This window comes from Argopecten irradians, chromosome 4 (assembly GCF_041381155.1).
Source record: "Argopecten irradians isolate NY chromosome 4, Ai_NY, whole genome shotgun sequence".
Classification (NCBI taxonomy): domain Eukaryota; kingdom Metazoa; phylum Mollusca; class Bivalvia; order Pectinida; family Pectinidae; genus Argopecten; species Argopecten irradians.
The window spans coordinates 33,282,742-33,298,789 of NC_091137.1; the positions used below are offsets into that span (position 1 = coordinate 33,282,742).

Genomic DNA, 16,048 nt, shown 5'->3' on the forward strand with positions numbered 1-16,048 from the left:
CTGACAGAGTGAAATGAAGGGAAGTAACTCTGATGGATGAGAATGCGACTAATAGACTATAAAGAAACGTTATGTCCGTTTCAACAGAGATAGTCAAGGTTAATGGTAGTTAGTTAAACCCCTTACCAAAACAATACACGACGTCTAATCGTCATTGATAAGAAAATACAGATTTCTTTTAATCATTATCAGTTATTCTATGATATAAATTATTTTTTAAACAATTTAATTTTTTATTGATTTTCATAACATACACAGCACAGTTATACTGGACAAAACTAAACCTTACACTATACATACAACAGGCACTATACATTTCTATTATTGCATGTGTATTACACTTGACTATATTGATATAAAATGAATTTAACATACATATATAGCTAAGGTGACAAACAATATATGTGCAACACAAGACCAATATGCATATCACATGTGATTTAAATTTGTTCTCCCTTTTCAAATAAGGAATGCCACCCACCCCATCGTGTAAGGAACTTGGTATTCACTTTTTTATTTACATAGAATCCTTTTTGATCTCATAGTATAGACTGATATAAATGAATTTCTCTTTTTACCTATTGCCTTACTAACTCAAATAAGCATTGCGCTGTTTGTAGTCCGCACACGAGACAATATGACAGCCTTCGTTGGACCGTTTTGGACCGTTTAATCTAGTTAAAGTTTTTGATAAACAATGAATTCAAAGTTTGACCTTTAAATACTAATTAGTTGTCGAATCACATACTTGCACGACTGACTAAGCATTTGGCACAGTCTAGTTTTAATCTAATAACGGTTCCAGAATGATCTGAACACCGAAAATCATTGGCAATTTAAGACGATATCTCCCGAAATCTTACCCTACAACACACAAGCTATATACACGTAAGCGACACGCGTATTTGGTTGCAGCCTTTGTTTTAAATCCTCACGTGATATGTTTTATAAACCGTCCCAATAATTAGTATGTTTTTATTCGTAGAATAGCAGCGATCTTTCGGAATCGGCCATAATGACCTGATATACGACGGAGAATTGCATTTGCTTTCTACTACAGTACAACCAAACGGATACACCACGTATTGTCATTCTTATTTTTTCTTTTGGATGTGTCTTCCCTTTTAAGGCAGAAATCATGAAAACTGGTAATTAATTCGTCAGTTTAAAACTCGTTTTGATCTGTCTCCTCCGGGGAAGATTTCAAGATGTCTGGGCCATCGGACAAACAGGAGGATACACTCAGCATTGGAGACGCGGTGTGCCTCTTTACTACGGAAAGTTATGGCTTCATGTACTCGGAGCAAACCAGGTAAGTGGGAGAGAAGTCAATTAAACTAATTAATATGAAATTAATCAGTCTAAACGTATTTAATATTTTATTGCGTCGTATATTGTAATCTGACTTATATTTCATCAACGTTCATAACTTTCCATACAAAAGCATCTTTGACTATAGTTAATCGGTCTTAGTGTTTTTAACGTTATGTGGTGATCATGATTGCTTATAAAGAAAATGGTACATTTCTCTATCACCTTTTCCCATTATATGTTAAATTATCTTTCGAATGATGATTGAGAACCCTCCTACGCGAAAACAAAATTATTATTTATTGGGTTTTGAAAAATCATCTGAAAATGATAATTTACCTTTCTATTATTTCTTTACTGATTGTTATAAACAAATAGTTCATACATGAAAATCGTAAATCAAAAGCAGAAATAAATAAATATTTTAGAGGAATAGCAAAGTACACAAAACGTCAAACAATGTTAGCATCTAGCTATCCCAGCTAGCACTAAAAACTAGCCCGAGATACTCTGGCGATATGGCCCTGACATCAGGCTTAGACATTATGACAGATACAATTTGTCATAATGTCTAAGTCTGGTTCTGGTGTCAAAGCCAGAGTATCTCGCGCTAACTAAAACGTGCTATTTTTATAAAGCTCATCCTCTGCCTGTCGCCAAATAATATATGAGATGTTTTTTTTATTCCAAGGACGTATATCTCACTTATAAATCCTTGTTTATACGTATATAGAATAAAAGACAGGGGGTCGATATTCAGTTATTAGTCCATGACTGTAACGAATATTTTACATGCAAACGAAAATGACGTTATCGCTCGCTTTTGTCTTGTTTTTCACATTGCGGTAGGTTTGTAGCGAAAATGGCAGTATTTCATATAATCAAATCAAAACAACGCCAGGATAAATGAACACAACATACAAGGTCATGATTATAAGAAATATCGAAAACAAACTCTGACCTTCTTGAAACACTTGGAACGCCCATTTCTATTCAGGCCGTTAAGAACATAGGGACATGGCACGATTTTTTTAACCAAAAGTATATAATATACATATTATAGATATAGGTACATGTATATTGTTAGTTAAAAAAAAGTCGTGGCCGGTTCCTGTGGTAAAATCTAAAATTGAAATCCCAGATTTGATGTTATGTTAATTCTTTAACATAGAGACTTTGATGAATTAAAACCATCCCATTTAAATGATCAAGTTCTTATTTTGTCTTTATATAAATAAAACGCCATACATTTTTGTTGGTGTATTTGACTAAATATAATTCCCGCCAAAAACATCACTATCAATTTAACGCTTGAAAAAATTCTTCACGGCGTTCTCATATACGTCCTTGTGGCGACATTCGAAGATTACAAGCGAGATGAAGTGATGCCCTTACAATCGGGAACTAATAGTAAACATAAGGAAAAAAATTATAGTCAAACATGTTTACTGATCTGTTTTGTGTGAATGAAAATCTCGGTCACTTCGTTATATATAAGAAGTGTATTCCCGCCAAATCGTTATCAATCTGACGCTTGAAACTAGGGCCATTTTCGTTTATTCGGAACAACCGGTTCGACCGTTGGTAAAGTCATTATTTCAAGTATAAATCCTGACGGACCTGCTGTTTTTGTTACAGGCCTGTGAGGGTTTTTGTCAAGGCTCGTCTGAAAACAATATAACATCACCAAGTCCGTCTTTAGGCTTAATTAATAAACGAACAACTAGGTCCAACCAGTCAAACCGTAAAATCGAAAACTAAACGGCCCTGGTGTATTTCAGCCTCAGAAGCAACACGAAGCTCTGGCCGGTTTAGAACAAATGATAGTGATGATCAAGTGTTGCTTTGATGAACGGTTTACAACAGCGAAGATAAGTTTTTTTGGTATAACTGTAGGCTCTATATCACTAGTCTTCAAATTCCTCGTACGTATTTTATTCCAATGGGTCGTTTATCAACGTCGACCAAACTTGAATTTCGACTTTATCTTGAGCACATGTACTAGGTCCAAAGTAGTCTTAGACAATTCTTATTGTGATCTAATATGTTTGGTGAACGTAATTCCACATTTCCTAAATGATTATTTTGACTTATGTATTCATTTTCTTATAATACAGCTTATTCGTGAATGGGGATAAATTATAAATTAATAAAATGGTGGTGTATTCGGAGTAAGATGTTTGATTGTTATTAAATGTCTACCTTATGTTTATAAATCCCTGGGGCTTGATTACAGACTTTTAGATAGATATATATCTACTGTTCTTGTAGTGTGAGAATAATAGGATGAAGATAAAAACTAAACACCTTGGATGAAGAGGAATGGGGAGGAGTTTGGGGGAATGACGGGGAATGACAATGACTTATTAACCATGAAATTGTTGTAATTAAAGTTTGTTCTAATAAATGTGTCATACTGCTTATACATGAAGCTACATTACAAGCTGCCCTGTGTCTGCATTAAAAGCATATATTAAAGATGCTCCACCGCCGACAGAGCATAAATGATATAATCCCTTGAACAATAATTGGTGTTTAATCGTGTATTATATGTCTAATTAACACAAAAAATATTATAAAATAATTTATTTTGCCTTTGGTGCATGCGCAATCAGTACTTAATTCCATATAGGATATAGTGCCACGGAATTTTTTCGGGATGCAATTAATTATTTTTTGTAACTTTAACTTGAAGTGAAATTAGAAGCTCAAACTGTTCAATGGTGGTAATGGTGTAAAGTAAGTAACTTTTGTAACTGAAGAGAAATACTAAATCGTCTGCTCGTGTTTTTGATAGTGAAAAAATGTCATTTGTCAGCGGTGGAGCATCTTAAATAATTAATGCACAAATTACCATTGTTATTAATTATCTTTCGATCCTTTCAGCTCCATTTTTAACCAATTAGCTGTTGGTGTAAGGCAAGACAAAGTTCGGCCAGACATTCAGAATCAGCATCGTAAGTAAATCCTACAATACACAATAGTTTTGTCTTTAATGTTAAAACAATTCACCTCTTTATGTTCACAACATGGATATAGTAGGTAGAAGTATGTCAAAAAGTCTCTAACTAATTTTCAAAAGGGTGTATTGATAAAAATAAAGACATCCATTTTTATACAATGGAATCTAGCTGTGTTGTCAATAATGATTTGCTATTTGGCTCTATGTAAATAGAGTAGACATAAGATTTATTTTCCGATTTACCATCTCTAATAGCTCAAAGTTTTTTTTACCTTTTTAATTTTATTTTCAGTAATAACATTTGAAATATGTGTTGCCAATCGATACAAGCTCAACAAACAGTATAAAAAGCAGGCAGCTAGACTTGCTGAGGATCCTGAAAATCTTACATTGAGAGCAAATGTCGCCCAGTCAAAGGTAATTAGTTTATAAGTTTTCATTTGAAATAGTTTTATTTGATATAATTTCAGAAATGAGTAATTTATGACAATTGTTTATGACAATTATGCCCAAGTAAGTTGACCATGACTGTTAATTAAGCATTAAACTGCCTTCTTGGGAGATTTGTGGTCCTATAATTCTTTGAGGATTGTAAACAAAATAAATAAGGTGTGTTTGCATGTTATGACCTTATGATTAATTTGTCTGCATTCCTGGGAGAATTATAGGACCATATAAATATGTGTTAGGAATAAGTTGTAAAATCATAATTGATGATTGGTTTAGGACAATTATCAATTTTTATAATCGGTTACCATTTACAGAAAAACTCTCCTATATTTATATAAATTAACCTTTTAATTCCTCTGGAAAAAAAAATAGAAAAAATGAACCAACAGTATATGAATTGAAGAAAAAAATTTTAATTTCATTGATTCAAATTTGAATTATTGTGTATTTTACATGTTTAAGGCATTTTGAAATGTGGTTTCGCACATATATGTTACATAATAAAGGTTCAGAACAGTATGATATAAGCACAAGTTATCTCCCATTTCAACAATCGATCATTACCTTTCAAAATTGATAGTCTTGAGGAAAATCGTAATTGGTCGATCATCAATTAAAATCGAGTAACGTTCCAACACTACCATAAATCCTCCCAAGAAGGCAATTTAATGCTTATATTTCCGTTTACACTTTCAACATTTGAATCAAGATGTTCCATATTTAGGATTTTCAACATTTTAAAAACTACAAGTATTGTTCCGAATAACCATAGAATTCGAACAATTAAGCGTTTTCATTCCAGAAGCATGCAAGTACGCACAAAAAATGAGCATTGTGTTATTACGTCAGGTAAAAACTACATCATGAAACATGTTCTACATATCACTGAACAAATGAGAGTTATAGGAGAATTATGGTCTCATAAATTCCATATTTGTTTGGTAAGGATATATATATAGTGTCAGTCCTGAGCGAATGGAAATAACTAGGATGTTAAACTAATAAAACCCAAACCATTTTTCAGTTATCTGATGAAATGAAATCTTTGAGACAAGTTTTGAAAATATCTTATCAAAATGTAGCTATGATGTCATGATGAAGCTTGACTGGATGATGTTATTGACAGACAGGAGATTTCTGAAAGATGATCAAGTGATTGAAGGAAGGGTACAACAACTGAATAAGGCAGGATATGGTTCTAATCAATATGTAGTACAAAATGTTCTTCAATCTATCTTCGATTATACTAGATATATAACTGAATGTTTTATTGTGACCTTTTATTGTAGCTTGCTGCCGTGGCAGAAACAGAGGACAATGAAGTGGAACAGAAAAGACAACAAGGAAGGAAAGTCCTGTATGGCCAAATTGTACAGGTATGCAGCGATTTTTTGATTATCGTAAAACAGATAACGTCCGACTCCCAAACCAATTGCATGTAACTTGGCCATGGGAAGAGGCTTGAACATGTATTGAAATTTATACATCTTGATGGTCTTTTTCAAAATGTACACAATGAACTCACTGGACATTTTTTCTTGAAGATATATACACAATATTTTAAAAACAAACTTCCAATCAACACTTCATTTACCAGTGATTAGAAATGTTTGTAAGTCTAAATCTCCCTGACACAGGACATTTTTGCTTGAAGATATATATAGAAAAAAATCACAAAAACCCGGGGCCAAACTGTCTGTAAAGGTCCCCTGTCTATAGTGACCTTATTTTTCTGTCTTAACTTTAGAGGTCGTTATAAACTGGTTGGACCATATTTCATGGTAAGTTTAGTTTTATATTTTCACCTGAATCTCATACCTTTGATTTACCAAGGGATGTGTGTAGACTAGAGGAAGAAAAGATCTTCTCAAACTTGCATCAAATGTTTTTCAACAAAAGTTTTGTTGATGTCTGTATGCTATTTCTCCAAAACATTTTGTCGATAATTCTGATTAGTTTGAAGTGTTGAATTCCCAATAAAAAAGACACTTGTATCTCTACTTGACTTTTAACAAAATACCAACAATCTGTCTGACATACACGCTACTTGAACACAGCGTACCCGATCACAGGGGTCAGAAATATTTAACAGATTTTTATCTTGTAAATGTCTGTTCACTATGTACATGAAGATTGTAAATTGTGACAACAGGCTTCTGTATCTTGACCAATCTACTGTAATCTGATACTATGGAATAGCTGTAGAATCTTTACCATAATAAACCGGTCTTAACTGATTTATAAAAAAAAATTGATGAAAATAATCTTTAACTATATAACAGTGTATAAAAAAATCATTGTGAAATCATTTTCTGATTACAAAAACAAGTCATAAAGACAAAACTATTATGTACATGTATTTGCAAATTAAGTGACTCTTTATATGTATATGAAACCCTGGTCAATACTAGCTGCAATACACCTCTCGGCTAGAGATATAACTTCTTTTTAGCTTGATCGGTTGAATGTCATGACTATTACTCAAGAGTTCCAGATTTTGATCCCTGTCAGAGGCAGTGATAATGCTTATATAAATTTCTGCACTCTAATACATATATATACACATGTACAAATTAATAAAATGAAAACTACAGTCAAACCTGTCTATAAAAACCACCCAAGTGACCAGGAAAAAATAGTTTTTAGATTCAAATGTCCTCTATACACAGGTCAAATTGATCATTTGGGACCACGAGACAGTGGTCTTATAAAGCAGGTGATCTTTAAATAGAAGTTCGCCATGGTCACTAAGGCAGGTTTGAATGTTTTAAGTGATTTATAGGAATAATTTACATCAATTGTATGATATTGTCGACTTTAAGGTGAAAAACATATTAAAAGGAACATGCCAATGTTTTGGACGTGAAAAGTTCTATTTTAATGATAGCAACTAATATTTGTAAATTTGCATTAGTTTTATGTTTCTTGGTCGTGTTCTAATATTGATCATGATTAAATCATAAGAGACATGTACGTTATAATATACATTTGTATACATGTACCAGATGCACTGGTATTGTACATTTGTATGTTGCCAAATCTGTTCAAAAATCAATACTTGTGATAAAATCTGGATTTTTTTTCTAGATATTTGCAGAGTTGAAATAAAACAAAATTTCTTTTTAACTTTTATGAATTTTTATATCATCATTTATTACACAATTTGACCTGGGTGTAAAGACCACTTGACTATAGGGACCACTTTTCCCTTGTGTGGTCTTTAAAAACAGGTTTGCTGAATGGTTATCTTAGGGAGGAAATCTTTTATTATATTTCATCTTTCAATTAAAGATGCTGCACCGCTGATAAATGGTATTGTTTCATCATAAAAACAGGAGCAGACGATTTAGTATTTTTTTTCAGTTACGAAAGTTACTTACTTTACACCATTACCATCATTGAAAAGTTTGAGCTTCTAATTTTACTTCAAGTTAAATATATGAAAATTAACAATTGCATCCCGAAAAAATTCCGTGGCTCAATATACTATATGGAATGAAGTACTGATTGCGTATGCACAAAAGGCAAAATAAATTATTTTATGCTATTTTTTGTGTTAATTAGGCATATATATATACACGATTAAATGCCAATTATTGTTCAAATGATGAATATCATTTATGCTCTGTCGGTGGTGGAGCATCTTTAATGTGCGTAGTCATGAAGAACAATTTTGTTTTGAAGTTCTGCTATTTATATACATTGTATGTACATATTTTAATTTAAAATGAATCATTACCCCACACCCCATCCTGTCTTTAAAGATAATAGCAAATATTTTGAATATATTAATACGCCAGTTTCCATAAATCCCAGATGTTTTGCAGTATCAGTTGATTATTAGAGTTTAATATAGTTTTCTTAATTGATTTTATGCAAATGATAGTATTTTTTTCTGTGTTTAGAAATAACAGATAATGATCAGTGTTTTTTGAAAGCAGTATATATGTCAGAGTATGTTCAGGGAGTAAGGTATCTTTATATTACTGACAGATTAAAGTCAGTACCAGTACTGGCTGTTGCTTGTGGCTAAAACGCGTAAAAAAAACCTGAAAAATTCATAAAAAAGGCCTTTGCACACGCTTATACTCCGGTACAACTATTAATCAAGAAAATACAGTAGTTTAGATGTACTAGTTGTTCAGTACATGTACTGCATACTAACAGGAGAGAATTCCAAAAGCTTGAACGACTTGAGAAAATTCCAAGTTAGAACTTATAATTTTTTTCCAAAGTGTTCCAGATTGAAAATCTCCGCCTTCTACCTGTTTGATGTTGTGACTTTGTTCTTTATAATTGAATTAATTAATTAGGCCAGAGTTTTTTATTTGGTTCTCCGCCAGCTATTTGACGATCCTGTTTATGTTAACTTAATGGTGTTACAATTACCTGACACAGGCATTATCATTGATCAGTCAGGCTTAATGGCCAACTGCCTTTCTGAAACAAAAATTAAGTTTCTTAAAAACAAGAATGACATAAGAAAATATATATTTATGGCATAAGATGAGGTTACAAAACCAAACATATGCAAGATTTCGTGTGTGATCTATGTTAACTGAGGATTATTTCACTGTTTTGCTGTCTGGCACAGTGCAAGTGGCGGTCATCTAGTGTGCAGTAATTAGGACGACAGCAGGAAATTAAAATGACCTTCATTATGAAAATTAACATTTGGTTTAATTATTTCAGTTAAATATTGTTCTACATTTCTTATGAAACATTTAACATAAAATATTGACAAATTCAACGTCATTGTATAGTATTTTAATTGATATCGTTGAAATATCAAATCGTTGATCAATACAATTAAGCAGGTACAATATGGACGCTTTACCCATACCCGAGCCAAAGTCACGCAAGTTAAACAAATAAACTACATAGCCACTGAGAAGGTGATAAAATGATTTTTAGGCAAGACAATTCACCTAATAAGATAAACACTACTCTCAGAGCGATTTGAGCAGTTCTAGACAAAAGTTGCATTACTCTACGAGCAAGGGACAGGTTCGGCATACAAGAAGTTCGACCACAATGTGTAATGGCGGACAGCGAGGGAGTTTGAACATCTACACACATGTCACAACCATGGGCTTTTCAGGCATATTACATTAAAACCGACTGATCTAATTTCCATTAGAACTGGATTTTCCCCATATATGTACAAATTTTTATGTTCTCTTAGACTGAATTTTCCCTTTAAATTGTTAGAGGATCATGATAAGTTTAATAGTAAGCTTATAGATGTTGTGATTCAACAAAATTATCTCGTTTTACATTTCCATTTTAAAAATTAAAAGACGTTTCGGAAAGGTAGTTGGTCTTAAAATGAACTTTAGATATACATTGTACACTGTATATAACACAACTGAACAAAAAGTTTTGTTCTTTCTCCTTGAAGGTAATAAATAGTAGAAATTTCATAAATACATGTATAGCAGAAATTTCCAAAATAATGTCACCTTTTGTTCATTGGGTAGGTTGGCAGCAAAAATTTGCAATAAAAGAAGTTATTTTCTTAGATTGGTTTTAAAATAAATGATCATGATATGCCATCCTTTTGATTTAAGTGTTTTGGTATAACTTATAATAAGACCTTCTGGCATGAAGTTTTGATCACCGTTTTTACCCAAATAATTACCGATATACAAAGTGTGGTTTCTTAATAAGATAGGCTTTATGAAAAACTAAGACTTTTTATTGCCTCAAAGATTTTCCAAAACGTTTTGGAATAAATACGGTAATGTTTGACCAAGTGGAGACAGGTATCTGACATTACTATGAAGTCTGCAGTGTAAAAGGTTCCTCTCTGATGCCCTTATTCAATGACAGGTTGGTACCACTACACTTAATATCATACAATAGATCTAACCTCCTGTGGCCAAGGCAGGACTATTCCACATATATCAACCAATGTTATAGAAAATTTAATTAAACATTCATATACATTATTATTAAAGGTTAATGAAATGAGTTGTCTATATAGTGTAGAACATCCACCAAATTTTTTGAACCAATTTACCTGTCTTCATGTTTTCACCCTGTGATCACCACTGATCAAAATATTGAATAAAATGAAAAATCAAATGAAAATTAAAATGGAAAAATCATGATAACACAACTGAACATGTATAATCCAGTACATGACAGTATTGCGCATATCTAATAGCTATTGTCTATAGAGTACCTAAGGCTTCCCTCCACCTTGTGTTGGCATACATCTAGGGTGAGAAAGAGACTGGTCTGTACTGTTTCAGTACTTTAAAATGTCATCAGTCTAGATAACACATGGAGTTCTCCTATATTACTTAGTAAGTATTGTATAGTATAAGGAAATTTGAGAATTTCTGCCTCAAAATGACTTGACAGGGCAGTATTCCTGCCAATACCTTGGCTTGATGCTAAGGGTCAGGTAAGGTAAAATGTTTAGACCTTTAGCATGCTTGTAGTTTGGGTCCAGTCTATATAGCTATTTGTTACAATTTTCATCTGTTGGAATTTGTACTCTGTTCAACATCCATGAACCTGCTTGTAAAGGCCATATATTTACAGGTTGGTACTAACACGAGCTCTTAGTTGTGTATTGCTGTTCATCTTCTCAGGGTTAAAGGCTTTGTTAAAATAGGTAGGAAAGTAGTGGAATTCACGGATGAAAATCTGTGGTAAGGTATACATATTCGTGTATGTATACATGTATGTAGCTCAAAAATCTAGAATATCTGCCTATAAAATTCAAAGATCTTGGTTTGGGCAGGAAGTTAGTTTATATGGTTACATGTGTATCTTTGAGTTTTAAATGAGGAGGAGTATACTGCAATGTCACATGGGTAAATGTCTGCGATCTATGAAGTTCAAAAAGTTTTATTTGCTCTTTAAGTTGAAAATAGTTCGGAGGTCTGGATTTAGGCTAATTGGTCTGGTTGATACATAAAGCTAAGGTATAAAAAAATATTCCTTGCCTTGCTGTTTTTATCGGTGCAAGACCACTGCCCCCAATTTGTACCATCATAAATTTCCCTGTTTCCCTGTCAAAACATTTACATGTGTCTATGGTAGATGACAATAGGCCAGCGCTACGGCTATTGATCAAAAATCACGATCGTATTGTACGAGGTGGGGTGACTAAAACATCGGAAGACTGTGGGGCAGTGAGGTGGAAACATGATATAATTATTACATGTATTTTATTATTGTATACAGTAATTGTTACGTTAGCTCATCATGCCATGAGAATCATAGCTTTGATATACATGTAAGATATTGCTGGAATTTCAGATGTAGGAAAGCACATATTGGTTTTATCTTCAAATTCTACATTATTCAGTTGACCAGCTTTGAATAAGTATAATGCATATGTTATACCAGGATATTTATGAAACATAACACACTCTTGGCATGAAATTTGCAAAAAAGAAAAAATAAGAGATTCTCATACATTATAAATTAGGAGTAGCTTTGTTATTTCTTTTTGGCTCAACTCGAACCTGCACCAGATGAATATTTAAAGTATCTTATGTATAGAACTACTTAAATTGCTCTTATAATAATATCTATATTGGTATTTCCAGATACTATGTACATAATCTTGAAACATAATTATTACATTCCCTAATAAAAGAACCTCACAGATTCATATGGCTATATTCATTGTTTTTGCAAAGCTTACGGGAATGGGTATATATATATATTCTACTTGGTTAATTGTAAAGCTCTATGATTAAGAATTTTTAACAATCATCAATTAAAATTGTTCACAAAACCACAGGATTTGTCAATATTTTATTGTTTTATTTTTCATTAGGGATGTTGAATATTTTTTGTAGCTTTTTGCTTTGTGGTTAATATAAATAAACTTTATGTATTTTACATTGATTGCTAAACAAATTACACAATTTATGCTAATAACTTTCGATGGCCTGGATGTAATTAGTTTGCAAGGGTCTTAGTGTGGGAGGAAACCAGAGTGCCCAGCCAAAATCCATGATTACGGGCAGGTGACCCCTAACCTTTTCACTTTTGTGACAGGAATCGAACCCTTGCTGGCTAGGTGAAAGGCAAGCAGCTTAACCACTATACCACCCAATCACCCTTTGTAGTTATAATATTGCAGAATGAACTTCACTGAATTATTCCTTTAATTTTTTTTTTTGGTTTGTAGTTCTACTGATATGTTGTTATATATTTTGTTTGTATTTTTCAGTTGCGCCATGTGTTCAGTGGAAAATACATCCATGTCAGTACAACCAAGACGTCAGAAACAGAAAGTAGCAATATGGCGGTGAGTATGCTTACACATTGATCTATACATCATAATAATGTTTACTTTTATAATGTTTACTAGAAGCTGAAAGTTTATTCAGGGACAGTAAGCAATAACTTTACTTAATATTACTTGTGACTTTATATAATACATCTCTTATCATAAGAAATATCATAAGAAAGTGTCACGATATGTATCGAATGGGGAGGAAAGAATATTGTTTGCAGCACAGGTTTTTGTTTCTAATAGAATAAATGTGTAATATTTGGTTACTGTGTTGCACAGATACTTAGAAAACTGTGGTTGCAGTACTAACAGTACAGCTAGCAATATGGAAAGAAATTCACTACACATGACGAAGAAATTATGTTATAATATTTAGCATGAGGTCATATTGATGTATTGACGTGATATTTATCCGTGTAGGGTAGAAATCTCTACTTAGGGTGGCGATAACATCACAGTGGGGTACATACACACCGAGATCTAGTGGGTACACTGATCCTATCGGGACAATTTGGCAAATGGAACATAAATCATGATCTTATGACATTGTTTAAAGGTATTTAGGACAAGGGAAAAAATAATATTGTTGGCATTACAGAAAACAAACACAAAATTAGAACAGTTTGGGATAAAGGTATTATAGAAAATTATTTTTCTTTTTCTGTTTTATATTAATTTGGTTATCTTTATTTTCCCTTTATTAATTTATTTACAATCAATTAAAGAAAATGAACTGATCATGACAGAAAGTCAAATGTATTATGCTTACTTTTCAAGCTTCATATAGAGGGGCCGCGGTGACTGAGTGGTTAAGATGCCCCGACATATTTACCACAAGCCCTCTACCTCTGGGTCACGAATTTGAATCCTGGGGAGGGGGGGGGGACTGTTTGAAAATTTTGCATTATTGTAAAAAACAGCATCTTCACTTAAAATACCAAATGTATGCTGTAATGCAAAGTAACAATAATGCTTTGAATTGTTTTAGAGGTCTGACTTTGATTTAGGTATTAATCATAGATGATAATGTTACTCCAGGTTGTGAAAGCAAAATTTTTATACATTTTGCATTTCATGGAAACAAAAGAATTGAATTAACGAAGGTATTTGATACGTAATATTGATTGCGAAGTTGTATTGTCTATGTATTATCTATGATCAGGTATTTTTGGACCAGGATAAAAGGCTATAAATTCTGTTACAGTTTAGATTTGTATTATAGGACGTCCCATGCTGGTTTCTGGTCACATTGGCTCAGCCAAGACACCAAAAACGGTACACATTGTAAATTCTAGCTGTATATATATATCATATTTGATACACAGATTAATTTTCGTTGGCCTGATATCTCGTTACTAAAACAAATGTACACAAACTATGCTATGGTCAATGGTGATTGTTTTCTATGTACACTGTATATCTAATAGTGCGATTGCGTCCGGGGAGAAGTTTATAAAGTTAGTATGTATAGTTCATAGCTAGCTATATAAATATTCCGTGATGTATTATCATTCTTTTAAATCAAAACACCATGATGTCATTTTCTTATCTCATGTTAATTGATTTAATTGAGTGATGATATCTTAATGTTTTAATTGATTCAAACGACATGACCAAGACAGATTTAATGTCTTTATGTGCTGAATAAAAAAAATTGAAAGAAAGATGTTCAGATTTTGAAAGGGATTATTTATTTACTTATTTTCTAGCACAGCTAGAAAATTACAGTAAATCAATGGCTAATTATAAGGATTTTTTTATACAACAAAATACAATAGTAATTTCATTTGATGGCGGCTGTGGCAGGCATCTTGGTTTTCAGATCGACCCGAAAAATAACAACACTTTGTCGGGACCATTTCAGGATCATTAATATTTCTAAACCATGGAAGAAAGTACACAGGAAAATTTTATGTTATTCATGATCAGTACCCTACAGATGAAATTGTTTTTTTTTTTATGTAAGACTTTTGCTGTAAAAATTGATTTTTTTTTAAATTTATTTCAAACCAATATGAAACAAGTTTAATAAAGTTATACCAGGGGAGCTTAGAATAACAAGGAGTATATGTTCTAAGATCGCTTTTATCATGAGATGAAATGAGAGTAACAGGGAAAAACCTACCTTAATATATAGCTAGGTGATCTTCTCTTTATAATCATATGCAAACAAGTAATTACCTGGTATTAAAACCGAGCATGTTACCAATACACCACTTGACCAGCCACTGAGGCCCCTATTGAAATTAATTCAAAAGGTTTGATCTAACCCTCTATATATATCGTGTTGGTGTTACAGTTAATATAACCTTCCTAACACAATAAATATATCCGTCAGATAGGCAGAGCCATGCAGGCTTAGTTCATTAGGAAATATATAACTAGCTAGGTCACCAATAGAGTATTCATGTTTACCTTGACCTGCTGTTTGACCTTGGCCTGCCATTTGACTTCAAATTACACCAGGAAAATAAAAATTTGAACAAGTTTAACAAAAAAGATTTTCTCTTTGGATTGTTTTCATTGCTATACATGTATATAATTGATTTGGAGTTTGTTAAATTTGTGTGTTCTAGGTTGAACTTATGGCTGTTAATGCTAAACATGCACAGTTCCGTATCATGCCACGCTACAAGGTCAAGGCTGAAGGAGACACGGTAAGAATTATACATAACTTTTGTTTTATGTGTGATAATCATTGATTAGGAAAACATTTTACTGTGTCTTACCTGTGACTGGTACCAGCATATTCAGTGGGTATCGACAGCTTCTAGTCGTAGAGGTTTGAATTACTATAGATTGATCATGAGGTGGAAAACGTCATAGAATTACTTCGGAATAGTTGGGGATGCAGATGAAACGATGGTCAGTTTTGACTTGTTATGTATTTATTTTAGAGTCATTATGCCATGTGAATTTACTTATTCACCTCTAAAAATTCAAAATTATTTTCAACTCTACATGTTCCATTCCAGTCTTTGAATCGATCAGAGCAGTCAAATGTGTCTGCAGGAGTGAATGAGTAGGTCCATGAAAATGCCTTAGTGATTAGAAATAAT

At 32.7% G+C, this 16,048-nt stretch overlaps 1 protein-coding gene across 1 annotated transcript in view; it reads left to right on the forward strand.

Annotated features, from left to right (window-relative positions):
• The first annotated feature begins 897 nt into the window (after positions 1-897).
• The window catches only part of LOC138322246 (inositol 1,4,5-trisphosphate-gated calcium channel ITPR3-like), a 29,186-nt gene continuing 14,035 nt past the window's right edge, over positions 898-16,048 (forward strand). Inside the window, exons 1-6 of the mRNA XM_069266290.1 lie at positions 898-1,312; positions 4,198-4,268; positions 4,566-4,690; positions 6,013-6,099; positions 12,924-13,001; positions 15,566-15,646. Coding sequence (XP_069122391.1) covers positions 1,209-1,312; positions 4,198-4,268; positions 4,566-4,690; positions 6,013-6,099; positions 12,924-13,001; positions 15,566-15,646 — 546 coding nt within the window. The 5' untranslated portion in view covers positions 898-1,208. The remainder of the gene's footprint in view (positions 1,313-4,197; positions 4,269-4,565; positions 4,691-6,012; positions 6,100-12,923; positions 13,002-15,565; positions 15,647-16,048) is intronic.